The sequence below is a fragment of the Sciurus carolinensis genome, chromosome 13, assembly GCF_902686445.1.
Source record: "Sciurus carolinensis chromosome 13, mSciCar1.2, whole genome shotgun sequence".
In the NCBI taxonomy this organism is placed as follows: domain Eukaryota; kingdom Metazoa; phylum Chordata; class Mammalia; order Rodentia; family Sciuridae; genus Sciurus; species Sciurus carolinensis.
The window spans coordinates 13,624,737-13,640,668 of record NC_062225.1 but is presented as its reverse complement, the minus strand read 5'-3'; the positions used below and the strand labels follow the sequence as shown (position 1 = coordinate 13,640,668).

Here is a 15,932-nt window from a genome sequence, read left to right as displayed (position 1 = left end):
ACCCTTTGCTTAGCCATTGATTCAAAACATGATATATTTCTTTCTATAGTTTTATAGTTTTACACTTTATGTTTACAGATATGATCTCTTTTGAGTTAATTTTTATAGGAGGTATGAAATTGAGTCCAAGGTTCACTTTATCCTCTTGCTCCAGTACATTTATTAAAAACATTATCCTCTTTGTGTTGAATTAATTCTGTATCTTTATTAAGAATTAGTTAAGCATATTTGTGTGGGACTATTTCTCACTGTTCTGTTCTATTGACATATGCATCTAAACCTCTACCAATAACATATCATCTTAAGTACTACTGCTATATAATAAATTTTTCCATTGGGTAGAGTGATTTCTCCTACTTGGTTCTTCTTTTAAAAGATTGTTTCAGCTATCCCAAAGCCTGAAAACTTTTCAAAAAAACTTGTTTGCATATTTCTGGAGTTTCTATAATAATTATATTAAACCAAGAGATCAGTTTGGGAGAGTTGACATCTTTACTACTTTGTGTCTTTAAATCCATGAATATGGTATATCTCTTCATTTATTTAAATGATTGATTTCTTTCATTAGCATATAAAATGTATTCAGCATTCAAATTCTGTACATGTTTTGTTAAATTTATACCCCAAGTATTTAATTTTCTTTGGAGTGGTGGTAAGTGGTATTGTGTTTATAGTTTTTTTTCCATATATTCATGCACTGATCTTGTATCCTGAGGTCTTACTTCACTCACTAGTTTCAGGTGCTTTAATAAATTGTTTAAAAAGTAGATTATTTAGAATTTTCTATGTAGATAATTCATTTGTAAATAGGAATACTTTTATTTCTTTTTTCCAATTCATATTCATTTTATTTCTTTTTCTTGCCTTATTTCTGTGTCTAAAACTTCCAGTATAGTCATTTTTTTCTTTTCAGTGCTCGAGACTGAACCAAGGGCTTCACACATGCCAGGCAAGCACTCTATCACTGTGTCCCAGGTCCCCAATACAATTTTAATTAAAAATTAATATTTTTAATCAATGTACATTTTTTAAGAGATTTTCTGGAACATAATGACCTGAATGGGGCCCAATGGACTCAAACTTATGAATTTTCAAGATTATTCTTATTGTTCAGATTTCGTTTCATGAAATTTGGATAACTACCTGACAACCTTTGCCAGTGGTTACAAATGGAACCCACTCTGTAAAACCCTCTGAAGCACCAGGGACCTTTAATGAGCCAAATGGAACTGAATATCAAAGCAAACCTGATGTAGGTACGTTATCTGAAGACAGGATAGGGAGGATGTTCCAAGGATTTAGGTTAGAGATTAACTTATGGAGTACTTTCAAGGAGGTGACTTGTTCTTCCAGTTTCCCCCCTTTCTTTCTTTAAAATTGGGGTAGCAATAACTTTAAACTCTGAAAATATGAAATACCCTGAAAAATGTATCTTATTTTTATATACTAGAAATTACCATTGTTAGGAACTCTTCTGAGAACAGGCTTATGAAAAAAAATGAATTCTGTGCATCTTACTATGTTTTTAGTAATAGGCACTTAAAATATATTTTTGACAACTCACACCTTCTTCATGTCTTATTTTGTTTAGCAGAAACATAACCATTCATAATATTTTATTTAAGAATTTCCTATACATAATGATGTGTTTTTGTGTTATATGGCATACCTAATCCACCAAAGAGAGTTACAACCATTATAGAAAAATAGAAAACTTGGATTTTACTAGATCCTTTAGATTTCAATTGTAAGAGATCTTAGGTGTGCACACATTGGTCCATGCAGGATGTATACTCAGATGCAGTTTCTTAAAAACACCAGGAGCTCCTGCATATAACTTGTATAAAAATTTAAATTTGTAGTACTCAAATTTCTGACACACTTTTCTTTTCCTGATAATAGTGACAAATCATCTCCAGACAAATCAGTCATTGTCTTTCAAATCACTTTAAGGATTTTCCTGGTTCAGTGACTACCTAAGCATTTCAGTAACTCTTTGTTCTTAAAATTGAAACTCTTGGAGGTACCACTCCATCCATTATGTGCAGTGAATTCAGGAATCTGACCCTGGAATGTTAACTGAGCCATGTGGAACCTCAGTTTCCTTGTCTGTAAGTGACAATGACGACAGGCACCCGTTGGTTGGGCCTAAATGGGACAACCTCTGGAAAGGGCCCTCAGTTACTGACCTCTTTCATCCTTCTCTTAGACTTTGTCTTTTCCCTTCACAGCCTAACCTTTCCCCTTTTCCTCTCTACAAACCATGGCATGAGGTGCTTCTTATTTTGGATGCCACTCCTCAAGCATGCAAGAGGGGAACTCTCTATGAAAAAATGTGAGCAGCTGGGATCTAAAAAGCTTGAGATCAAATCTATCCCATTCTTTTTAATGCTATACCAACATCTGCTTATATAGAATAGGCCTGTGCTGCAAACTCTGCATGTTCTTACATTGATGGTCATAATATAGGGGAAGGAGCTTCATCAGGGACCGGTACAATCTAGCAAACGTGACTCAATAATGCATTTGCAATCCAGGAGCATGATGAATAATCCACAGACAGAGAGTCTTCCATACTCACCCGTACACGGTTTTGAGGCTGTGTGATGCACATTCAACTCCTTTGTGGTTACAATGAGCTTTGATCCCAGACACTGCTTTTGGCACAGAAAACAACAAAAACACTCCCACAATACAAAGCAATCATATTGTACACACAGGTATAATTTTTTCCTAAAGAATGGACCAGCAAAGGTCTCAGTGTGCCATTTTGACAACCAAGAAGTGAGTCTGGATTGAATGCAGTGTAAATGAAGACTATCTCTGTGAAGTACCTGTGTGAACGGAGGATCTTCGAATGACCACTTGAGTCTCAAGTCTAGCACGAGGCTCTCTCTTCGTCCTCTCTCATTCTGCTGTAGCAATGACAGGGCAGCCAGGAAGCCTTCAACGAAGAGACAGCATTCAAGAGCTGTCTGGTTACATCACGTAAAAGGTTTTCACTTTAACGCAAACACCAAGGACTTTCTTCCATTCCATCAGGCCTTTCTGGGAACCGCTTTGAAATATTCCTCCCTAGAAATGTCAGATACACCTCCATACCATTTCTGAAGCCAAATGTATTCTATCCTCATCTTCATGAAGAACCATTCATACTGACGGGGCCACTTCCTCATCCCTGGGTGCCTGAAGGAACAAAGAGAGATCACAATAAAGATGTTCTTATCCAAGGGGTGCACCCTGGGGCCAGTTTTGAACCTTCAGATTCCTAGTCTTATTTGGGCTGAGAGCTGCTCAACCCAGCCAGAAGCAGAAGCAGAAGCTGAGGAGTTGGGTGTCAGGGCCTGGGACAGCTTTAGGAAGGCAGGAAGCTTGCAGTTCCACATTGAGTGGCAAAAATGCCATGTCCCAAGCCAGGCTCCTTGATTTGACCCAAGTTCAACTGCTAATGAACTACAATGCCTTGTGGGCCATTGGTGCTCACAAGTCACAGTCTCTCTTTACCTGTCATGTGGTGAGTCTGATGGTACTCCGGTCAGGAAGGTTTGTGAGGAGCAAATAAGAAAGCATACGTAAAACACCTGCAGAGCGAGTGCTCAGTGGATGCTGGTGATTGTTAGTAGGAAACATCAAGAAAAGCTTCATGCATCTCTGCGTGAAATGTTAATAAAATGGGGAGCCCGTGAAACACATCTGCTCATGGAAAGGTTTCCATTCCTGCTGCAAGCTCAGGACTGTTGGTCCAGTCTGAGAAACCAATAAGAGTGAACAGGAAACATCCCACTCCACCTTCTGCTATTGATTGGTTTGCCTTTTCCCCCACGGGTACCCCTGCACACATTATAATATCCTTACAGGTAGGGGTCATGGCTCACTAATATTTTTAACTTCATAAAAATGTTCTTGATAAATGAAAATGCTACAAACATAATTCAAAGACGAACAGGGAAAAACATCTGTAACAAAGCAAAAGCTTAGAGTAGACACAGGGCAGTGTTTGTTGCATTGACTTGATTAGGCAGGTTCAGCTATTTTCATTGCAGGGCGGGATGTTGCCAAAGGATGCAAATTTGTAGGAATTGTGCCTGGAACACTTCAGTGTGGGGTGTTTTCTAAAGGTGGTGTCAGCCCACCGTGGTCCGCCTGTCTGGCCTCCATGGCCTCTGCTGCCCCTGATAGTGATCACAGTGACCAGCACAAAGTTGGTCACATTGCCACTGAAGGGCAGCACAGATCAACCACTGTCCTTGCATCTGAGGCATCAAATGGCACAACCAATGGAAGTTATGCTTTATTAATGTATAATTTCTGGGTCAACCAATTTTAGAGCATCTACGCACCTTGAAAACATGGCCTGCTTGGCAAATTCTACTTCTTCTGAGGATACTGAAATCATCCGGCCAGTGAGCGTTAAGCGGACACATCGGGGATCTTCTGGGTCCACAATGTTTTTTCTGCAGGTAAAGAATATTTTTCACATATTAAAACAATGACAGAACATCAGTCTGAAACACTAAGGATTTGTGAAAAGTTTAAAGTGCTAGTCAAATTTCTGATCATCTCATTCAGATTTTTACTGTAATGGGCTTAAAATACTTTGCATAGGCAGTATGATCGGTGTGCTTTGGTAAGTTGAGGGTTATGGTTGAGAGGCAATTAGAAGTCATCAGAAGTCAAGGATGCATCTGCCAGGAGAAATGGGGATTTGTTATTAAAAGGTGACATTTTGATTACTGCTGGAATTTGTATCTGGAATGTCCCCCCAAGGCTCATGTAATTAAGACTTAGTCCCCAAGTAGGCACTGTTGGGAGGTAGTGGAAATGTTAAGAGATGAGGCTTAATGAGAGGTCTTCTAGTTGCTGGGAATGTGCCCTTGAAGGGGTGGTGGGACCACAGTCCCTTCTCTTTCTTTTTTCCTTTTTTCTCCCTAGCCAAGAGGTGATCAGTTTTGCTCTGCTGTGTGCTTCCCACCATGACATGATGCTCTGCCACAGGACCAAGAGCAATCTGACAAACTGACCATGCACTGAAACCTCTGAAAACTGTGAGCCAGAATAAACCATCTATCTTTATAAGTTGATCATCTCAGGTATTTTGTTGCAGTAATAGAAAGCTAATTAACATAGTTACCTTAGTGGAATAAGTTCTAGAGATCTTCTATACAACTTTGTACCTAGATATAACAATACAATATTGACCCTTTTTCAAAAAGGGTTAAGTATTTGTACTATGAAACCAAACCAAAACAAACAAACACAAGAAAATTTTAGGAGGTGTTGAATGTGTCTTTTCCTGGTATTTGCATAGGTCTAAATTTGTCAAATTGTACACTACAAATATGTGCAATTCTTTAATTATACTTCAATAAAACATTTTAAAAATGCACACACCATGCCTACTATCTGCAAGACCCACTAAGGAGTCAATTTCTGAAATAATGTTGCCATCCTGCACAATTCTTGGGGGGAGGGGTGTGCCGTTCCTTTAGAAGGTAATATGAATAGTACCCCCAAATGGTACAGCACATCTGCCTGGATCTAGTAGTGACTATAGGGCAAATAGTTTCAAATTTTGCCATCAGAACCTACACTGGGGGTTCCTTAATCAGCATAAGGTATATTAATATTAATATCAGTAGTGTGACTGTACTTGTGACTGCTTGCTAAGAAATGTTTCCTTGCATTGTAAGCAGCTGCCAGGGAGGGTGTGGGATGGGAATTTTATCCTCTCACTCACCTCTCATGGGAAGTTACCTATTTCTGGAAGATGTACAGATAGGAGAATCTGATTCTCCAATTGTTATTCAAAGAGTGGCATTATTTAAATTCCTGAGAAAAGCTCCTCCTGGCCACAGCTGAAGTCTCATGCACTTTGCAAATTCTCCCCATAAGTATTTGAGAAGGTGGTCCAGGATGAGGTAATACAGTGACAATGCCGGTCACTTATGCTCTTAAAGTCACCCTTGGCTTCTGTGGGGGACATTGCTTCCAGGAGCTCCCCATTCCCAGACACCAACATCCACAGATGCTCAAAGCTCTCACATAAATGGTATAGTATCTGCACAGGACCTGTGCACAACCTCCTGAACACTTTAAATCATCTCTGGATTACTTATAATATTCAATGCAATATAAACGCCATGGACATAGTTGTTATGCGTAATTGTCTGGGGAATAATGATAAGGAAAAAAGTTTTCATGTTCATAAGAGACACAATTATTTTAGTATATTTAATCCCAGGTTGATTGAATCCATGGATGCAGAACCTATGCCTATGGAGGGTTGATTGTTATGGTTTTTTTGTATTTCTAAGATTGTTGCTATAATGGGATTTGTTGACTTTTATACCAAGGAAGTTTGTAGTCATGTGATATTTTGTGATCTTCATGATAACCCTGTGAGGTAGGTTTTATTATTAACCTCCCTTTAGAGTCAAGGGAAATGCAATATAGACAGTTCCATAACTTGTCAAGGGCACAGCCAGACCCGAGGGACCCAAGACATTGGTCTCAAGAAGGAACTAAACCTGGTATGGGGGTGCCCACCTGTAATCCTGGTGATTTGGGAGGCTGAGGCAGGAAAATCAAGAGTTCAAAGTCAGACTCAGCAAAAATGAGATGCTAAGCAATTCAGTGAGACCCTGTCTCTAAATGAAATACAAAATAGGGCTGGGGATGTGGCTCAGTGGTTGAGTGCCCCTGAGTTCAATCCCCAGTACCAAAAAAAAAAAAAAAAAAAAAAAAAAAGGAACTATGCCATCTGTCACCTGGCCATTTGTATCTGAATATATCTGACTGGACACTCCCAATCTGTCTCCCAGATTCAATCAGTCCCCAGAGTTTATGAATTATCTTTCCTATTACCTGACTGTGGCCTTTTAAATATCATATTACAACATTTTTTCACAAGCTTGCCTTGGGGATCAAAAAAAGAGTAGCACACAGGAAAAAAAAAATTTACAGGTTTGTTATAACCTCATTTATGATGGCAAAAATGGAAGTAACTAAAATGCTTAGCACTGGGGGAACACAAAGAAACTAAGTTTTCTCAATGTTATTAAATTTGGCCTTTCAAAGAATGACATAGAGTCTAAGTGTCCAAGATCAAATAATGAGTAAAAATAGTTAGCTGAAGAATGATAGATGCAGATGATTTCATTTTAAATCCCTAACTACATATATGTTGATGGGTGCTTGGAAAAAGTTCTGGAAGTGTACAACAGAAGTGGTAATTTCAGAGGGCTTGAGGGGTTTGTGGTTTAGGACGAGGGGTTCGTTTTTATTTTCTGTACTTCTCTGTTCTTTGAGTGTTACAATGATGATGTACTACTTTCATCAAGAGCATTCACCTGCCTGGGAGCCCTGGCCTGCACCCTGTGCCAGACTGGGGCTCCACAGAACGTGCATCTCTACCACTCTCTCCTCAACCCATGAGAGCTCCTGGCCTCCTTCAGAAGAACTCAGCCCCTTTTCACTATCTCTAAAACCGAGTGTGAGTTAAAGTTAGGTGTCAACTGGACTGGATTATGGAATACCTAGTGTGTTCATCAGCCTTTCATCACTGTGACCAAAATACCCAACAAGAACAACTTAGAGGAGGGAAAGTTTAATCTGGGGCTCATGGTGTCAGAGGATCAGTCCATGGTTGGTGGCGACTCCATTGCTCTGGACCTGAGGTGAGGCAAAACATCATGACGGAAGGGTGTAGAGGAGGAAAGCTCAACTCATGGTGACCAGGGAGAAGAGAGAGTGAGGTGCCATGGACAAAATATGAGCCCCCAAGCCCTACCCCCGGGACCTACGTCCACCAGCCACACCCTACCTGCCACACCCTGCCCACAACAGTAGGTCTTTCAAATAATTAATCAGTCAAATGAATTAGACCACTAATTAGATTTTAACTCTCATAATCTAATCCTTTTACCTCTGAGCATTTCTGTATTGTCTCACATTGTCTTTCAGGGGTCATCTCACATTTAAACCCATAACACCTAGAGAAATGGTAAAGGGTCTTATTATCTTGCATTTAGATGTCAGGCTCCAGGATCTCAGGACTTTATAGATTCTAAGACTTATCACCAGTGGCCCACTGGGTTCTCAGACCTCTGGACTTGGATTGAGCCATGTTAGCAGCATCTAGGGTCTCCAACCTGCAGACGGCCTATCATGGACGGTCTCCAAAACTACAGGAGCCAAGTCCCCTGATGAGTAAGTACCCTGTCACCTGTCTACATATCCTCTTGGTTTTGTCACTCTGGAGAACTTGACCCCTGGTTTTAGTATCTCTCACGCTACAAAGATGTTCACCTTCAAGGTCACAGAATAAACAAGTCACCATTTTCATAATTTTTGTCAATTATCCTCATTGGTAAGTAGCATAAAGGATTATTTTAAAGTGACAGGGCTTTGTTACAGAGTAGATTGGAAAATGTGTATTCCTTTGTGAGTAAAATATTAGACTTTAAAGAAATGTCATGCTTTATCCCATTCTTCCTCCTTCCATGGAAATGTTTGTAAAACATTATTCTATAGGTACTTCCTGATTGTTTGAAAATGAAATCTGAAATTTTAAAAGCTTTTAATAAACTGTAATGGAAATTTAAATTAATAGAAAATATGGGAGACAAAATTTCTTACACAGTGAGTCAAATCTCTATCTTTTAACAAGGGATCTCCTCTTCTCTCTCTGATATCCCTTCTTGCACAATCACATGCTCTACTCAGAACTAAGGATTTCCCCAATTTCTATAAAGGATGTATTTCCATGTACTTAATTTGATTCTCAAGTGCTTTAATAAGACAAGATATGCTGGAGAGTGAGCACCATCCCCTCTGTGGCTTCCTCCTGGCACCCTGGCCACACAGGGTGAGCAATACCTTTGTTTTCAGCAAATGAGTATCAATTCATTTCTTTCTCCCCAAAAGCTCAGTAACCAACACACATTTAAAAACTATGATTCCATGAACCTCAGAGGTTTATGGACTGGGGAAAGATTTCTAACAATGTTAAATATTACCTTAATGAAACCCAAGTGTCTTTGGATAGCTAAGGAATATGTTTTATGGAGCGGATTTTTCCATTTTTTGTAAAATTGTGTGTGTTTCAAAGGGAAGAAAAACTAGGAAGGGTATTAATGAAAATAATAGTGATTTTCTCATGGTGGTGGAATAATAGGTTTTTTCTTTCTCTTTTATTTATATTTTTACATATTGTTTAATTTGGAAATGAGTTTATGTTATTTGTATAATTGGACAAAGCAATTATACCAGTTGGCTAAGTCTGTCATATCAAAGTACCACAGACTGGGTGGCTTCATAGACATGTAATCTCTTGTGATTCTGGAGGCTCAACATCCAAGACCAAGGTAAGTGTTGACCACATGCTCTATCCCTTCAGAGACTCTCTTCTCAGCTTGCAGATGGCCATCTCTGCTTATGTCTTTACTTGGTCCTCCCTCTGTGCATGTCTGTGTTTCCTCTTCTTATAAGGACAGCTGACATATGGGACCATTCTAATGATGGCATTTTAACTTAGTTACCCTTTTTAGGACTCTGTTCTTCCAGGACCTCAACATATGATTTTGGGGTGGGGCAATTCATCTCATTACAGCAACATAGCTATTTTTATTCAAAATGTTTTTGTATTTGACTATAATTTGGGAAGTTATGTGTGCAGTGATTGATGAAAATGTATTAAGTGATTGATGAAAATGTTTTATGTTCAAACCATAGACATTTGCAAAACTCAATGAAAAAAAGCCTTAACTAAACACAAAACAAATAATAGATTTAATACCTTTCTTCCTCAATTTTTCCTTATGTTTTTTCTTTAGATTTTTTTTCTATTAAATTATAAAATATTTTAAGCATATAGGAAGGTATGAAGAATAAAATAATAAAAACTGATGTACCTGTTGGGACTAGAAAAAGATACCTAAAAGAAAGGTTGTAGAAGGCAAACTCCTCCCTGACCCTCTCCTGCCCTCCTGTTTCTCTCTCCTCATTCTCCCCCAAGTCATGGAAACCAGAATTCCTTGTCCTCAAGGCAGGTCATAGAAACCAGGACCCCTTTTCCCCAAAGCTGTGGGACCTAAAAAGAGTACTCCAACTTTCCCCTGCCTTTCTGTATAAGAGTTGCCCACAATGCAATTCTGTGACCCACCTTGTCTGAAAGTAAGTCTTGAGACCCACCCCCAAGTTCGGAAGGGGTTCTGCACTGTACTTGAGAGGAAGGGATGCTGTACAGAGGGACCAGAAAAAGTCAGAACAGACAGGCCTTGCTGGGTTCCCCACTCTGTTTCCATTAGCTTTTTATTCAGTCATGTTTCTACCTGACTGTTCAGGTTCATCAGCCTAAGCATAAAAATGAGCAGTTCACCTCAATCTGAAGTCTCCATGTTACTATTATCAAACAAATTGGTTATACTTTCCTCTTTTTAACCTGTTATCACAGGGTGTGCATCACTATAATTCCTCATTATTTTTTCATTCGGTGGTACTAGGGATTGAACCTAGGAGCTCTTTACCACTGAGCTATATATCTAGGCTTTAACATTTTTAAATTTTGAGACAGGGTCTTGCTAAGTTGCCCAGAATGGCCTCCAATGTGCGATCTTCCTGCCTCAGTCCCCAAATAGCTGAGCTTACAGGAGTCCACCACTGTACCCAGTACCATTACCCTTTATGATGGACAGAAAGAAGATTGCTCCTTTCCTTCCCTACATATTGTAAATAAAGAAATAATAAATGAGGTTAAAATGAAACATAGGCACCCAAACCAGTGTTTTGCAGAGGCAACGTGGGCTTGGGCTTTTACCAAGTCTGACAGTTTGGCACCCAACACAAAGAAAGGGGGTGGTAAATTTTGGAAGTCCATTGGAATGTCTGAGACAGGCGGCAAAGCTGGTCACTCCAGTAATCCTCAAACCTTGAAAGATGTGGTTAGAGTCCAGGAAATTGTTCACTTTGGTGGATTTAGTTCCCGACATGATCTCTTCATGACAACCTTCCTCCTGTCAGTAAATCTCAGATTCGGAGAGGATTTTGCTCTCTTCTTTTTGACACTTGCGCAGCTATTTTGACTTATTTTGTCAATATCCATCACACAACTTTGTCAAGTCTCAACATGTTGTAACTTTTGCTCCCGATCCTTTTTTAAAAAATAATGACATATACAATTGAAATTCCCCACAACTCACCTGGATGCCCTTCTCTTCCTTCTTTATTACCTTAAATTTAGTGGTCTTTACACTCTTGCCTGTTTTTATAACTTGGGAATGTACCCTTAAGTAACATCTTGTTCCTCTGCAGATTTAGCCCTAACACACATATATCACATCACCCATGTTCTGCTGTAACTTCCGCGTTGGTTGACCAGCATCAAGTTGCCATTCTCTCTGTTACTCTTCATTTTATTTCTCAGTTGGCGAACTATAGCCTCCGGGCCAAATGGGTCTGTCACTTGTTTTGTTCAGATTGAGAGGTAAGAATGGATTTTACATTTTTAAAGAGGTTGGGGAAAAAATCAAAAGAAGAATAATACTTTATGACAGTTGAAAGCTACAAGAAGTTCAACCTCTGGTGTGCTTAAATAAAGTTTTAATGGATCACAATCACACACACTCGTTTCCATATCGTCAATGGCCAAGGTACCGCAGCACAGTTGAGTCATTTTGACAGGAACTATTTGGCTTACAACTCTTAAAAAGCCTTCCATTTGCTCCTTGCAGGAAAAAAAAAAAAAAAAAAACCAAAACACAAATAATGCTGCCAACTTCTATTTCAGATTGTGGTAATGAAAGAGGGGGCATTCATTGGGCCACTGCATGAGAATTAAATGCATGAATTCATGTAAAATAGTTCGAATAGTGCCTGCTGTGTAGCCAGCCCTGAAAGGATGCAGCTGCTGCTTTGTTACTGAATTGTTATGTGGGGGCCTGAAAGGGTGGAGTGGTTGGAGGGTTTGGGATTGTGTTGCCCAAATTAGTGGTATGATCAGTTTTGAAATACTGAAGACTATGTTCCTTCAAAATTCTCATGTGGAAGACTTAATTTCCCATGTGTCTGTATTTGGAGACAGGACCCTTTAGTTAGGTCTGATTTCTTTATTTTTTTCTTTTTGTGGTACTGATGAAACTGAAGTCTTGAGATGAAACGGGATTCACTGCTTCTGCTGGTAGGCGGGGTCTGCACCAGCTCCCCTCTGCAGCCAGGAAGGGTTGCAGCTCTTAAGGGCAGGCTGCGCCCTCCAGTGTGCCGCAGACCCCAGCAGCTCATCTTCAATTTCTTCTTCTTTCTGGGGTCTTGTCTCATGAATTCAAAGAATGAAATCCACAGACCAGGATGAGTGAGTGCAACATTAGGATTTATTGAAGAACAGGAAGAGAACTCTTGCAGGGTGAGAGGGGAACTAATAGCAGGTTTTCTTCCACCTGGAGTGTGCTAGTTTAGGGGTCTATATAGCATTGGGTTTTCACTGTTATTGGTCCAAACCTATGCTAATTAGGGTCTGGAAAACTACTAACTCTATTGGTCCAAATTTATGCTATTTGGGGTTTGGAAACACACTAACACTTGGTCAATTCTAGAGTTTCAACTTTCATTCAAGTATGCCCTACTTCCGTTTTCTCGAGGCAGGTCAGGCAGTGGAGGTTGAGGTCACTGGATGTGCTGCAGCGCTGCCTAGAGGAGACTCTGCAGCAGGCCTTGTGCCATGTCCAGGCCTGGTTGCTGAAGGATGACAGGTCAACCGCCTTGGCTCACCTGGACACTGGCTCACATACCTGCACGCAGGCTCCAGATGGCAGAGGCCTGTGCCACTGCCCATGCTCAGACCCACCCTGGCTGCCACTCAGCTGCTCCACTGCTCCACTGCTATGCTGCCGTCTGGGCCCGGAGTTCTAGGCCGGGCTTCCTGGCTTGGAAGCAGGGAAGCCGTGTCACTGAGATGGAACACAGGGCCTCATTTATAAGGGGCAAATGCTCTCCCACTGAGCTACAACCCTAGTCCTGAGATAAGAACTTCAAAGAAGTAATTAAGGTTAAATGAAGTCATAATGGGGAGGCCATGATTCCTTAGGACTAGTGTTCTTACAGGAAGAAGAGACACCGAAGATGCATGAGTCCAGAGGAGAATCACATGAAGACATGGTGAGAAGATAGTCACCTTCAGGCCAAGGCAGGAGAACTCAGGAGAAACCCAGCCAGCTGGCAACTTATCCTGGACATCTAGCCTCTACAAGTGTGAGAAAATAAATTGCTATATTTTTAAACTACCTAGTCTGTAGTATTTTATTATGGCAGCCTGAACAAACTAATACAAAGATTATAAGGACTGAATGGTGCTTTTAAAATGATGAATATCAAAATCTTCCTCCTCTGCCTTTCTTGCTAAGAGTGTTACAGAAGTAGGTTGATATGGTGGTGGAAAGGATTAAATTTGGAGGATCCTGGAGAATGTATAATGTGGGCAGAGGTTGATCTGTAAAATTTGAAAGTATATATTTTTATGGCTTCTAGAAATGTATTTTTACCATCCTAATGATATGATGAGACCAAGTAGCATTATGGAAAAGGCTGGGCCCCTTTAAAGTCAACCATGACATGTTCTGGGTAGAATGTGCAGATCAGTTCAAATTTCCATATCAACTCACTATTCATCTGTCTCATTTTGAAATTTGATTATTGGCTGATCGTATGATATAAATGCCAACTTTTTCCATTTTTAAACCAGGTATGATTATTTAGCATGTACTTCTCTTCTATATTAGAGCACCTTACATGTTTAATACAACATACATGGATGTAGTGATATGCCAATACTAGCAATAAAGGCTAAATTCAGTAGGCCTGGGTTGTTCAAACACTACACATTCCAAAGAAAGGTCCATCTTCGGCAGGACTGGCTCTTGACCAGTTGCTGAGAAATAACCTTTGAGCCCTTGAAATATCCTTCCTGATACCAGCACTTTTTGTATGCCTGAGGCCCTGGGCTATACTGTGTCAGTTTGGTCCTTGGGAGTTGGAAGACTAAGTGGCAGGATCAGTCATGCAGATGCAATAGTGCACACAGTACGGAATTACAGCAATATCCCTGGACACTAGGCCCATGTGAGCTTCCAAACTTTGTACTACTTTGCACATATTGCCATGCATCATCTCTGGGAGAATTAAGTATGTCCCCATGCAGCTCCACAGGGAGGAGACACCTGGAGGCATATGTCTGAGTTTCTGGGACTCGGCCCTATTATGCAGTGCAAGCTTCTGAGTCCTGTGAGTCTTCCAAGCAAATCACTGAGCCTGAGGGTAGTGTTGGAGACCCCAACACACCTGGCCAAGCAGACTCTGACAGCTCCTCTTTTCACAGCTGGAATATGTCATAACATAGCTGTCTCGAGGCATGAATCACTAAAACTCACTCTCATCCATTACACTGCATTGAAATCTCGAGAAAGCTGCATCTGTCAAACAAAGCACACGGTTTGCTTATACTTAAGAAACGTGTCTTCACCTGCCTGAAAATTTCTCCTTTATTATACATGCCATTGCGTCGTCTGGAGAGAGGAAAATAGTGGACATGCCCACATATTCAGGTAAACTGCTTCATGGGAGAACACTGTGTTCCATTTGGAAGTGTTAAAATCTGCAGTGTTTTTGACATCGCAAAAATGTAATTACTGAGTTGGAAATTTTCTTGTGGGTTAAGAATGACAGAATGTAATTACAGAATGATAACTCTAAAAACAGAATCTACATTGTGCTTTGTAAAATAAAACTGAGATGCATGGAAGAATATAAGTAAAAATAGTAAACAGGAACTAAATATACACGTAGTGGAACTATTAGAATTTGTCCCGATAAGACTGTCCTCAGTTTTGCTCAATTTATTTGTTCACTATTAATTTCTTCAACAAAATTGCTCAGCAGTGAAAGTGATGAAATTAGCACCCTTAAGTAAGTCATTATGGAATAATAATACATTACATTTAAATAGGGAGTATTTTTGCTTCTCCACTGCCAGTAGTTACAAGGAATAAAAAGGAAATTATATATTTAAATAGGTAAATAGAGAACTTTCCATTTACACAGTAGGGAATCCAGCTAATCTTTATATCACTTTCTTCTCACTGGTGGTAAGCAAAGATGTCCACATCCGCATCTCTGGAACATGTGAATATATACCTTATATGATGAAAGGGAATTAACGTTGGTAATCAGTTGACTTTGGATAAGGAGATTTTTCCAAATCAACTGTCCGGACCAATACAATCGCCAGGTTCCTTAAAAGTAGAAGGGGGAGGTAAATAAGAACAACGCAGAAGTGACATGATGTGAGAAAGATCCAACAGGCCATTCCTGGCTTTGAATATGGAAGGAGACATGAGCATGAGATGCAGGCAGCCTCTCTGAGCTGGAAAAGTCTAGAAAATGGACTCTACTCAGGGCCTTCAGAAAGGAAGACAGTCTGCCACATGTAGGCTTTAGTCTTTGGTTTCTAACCTCTAGAACTATAATGTGATAAATTTGTGTTATTTTAAGGCACTAAACTGTGGTAATTTGTTATAGTAGCAACAGGAAACTAATCTTAAGGAAGCTGGATTGCAACCTGCTCTCAGTCACATGTGTTCAACACACCTGAGGTTACTGACAGCTGCCTTTCCTGAAATGGCCAGCAAATGCAATGCCAACCAAGAAAGAGGACACTGTGTGCCCTGGGACCCTGATTGATGTCTTTCAGTTTATGGGCCATTTTTATAAACATAAACTGTGGAAAGCATTGTCTCTCCTCTTGGTAAAGCATCTCAAATATTGTTTAGTCATCCACTTCACTATCTCCTACAGATTTGGGAATTCTATTCCATAACTAGGTCCTGAGCTATGGAATTGTCTAAGTCAACCAGAATATCCCATCCCCAGCCATAGTGATAGATTTG

The 15,932-nt window shown here is 40.0% G+C and overlaps 1 protein-coding gene across 1 annotated transcript in view; it reads right to left on the bottom strand.

Moving 5' to 3' along the window:
- Positions 1-449: 449 nt before the first annotated feature.
- Positions 450-15,932, bottom strand: part of Creg2 (cellular repressor of E1A stimulated genes 2) — a 38,128-nt gene continuing 22,645 nt past the window's right edge. The window contains exons 3-4 of the mRNA XM_047523195.1: positions 4,341-4,454; positions 450-3,186 (exon numbers count right to left, since the gene is read on the bottom strand). Coding sequence (XP_047379151.1) covers positions 3,039-3,186; positions 4,341-4,454 — 262 coding nt within the window. The 3' untranslated portion in view covers positions 450-3,038. The remainder of the gene's footprint in view (positions 3,187-4,340; positions 4,455-15,932) is intronic.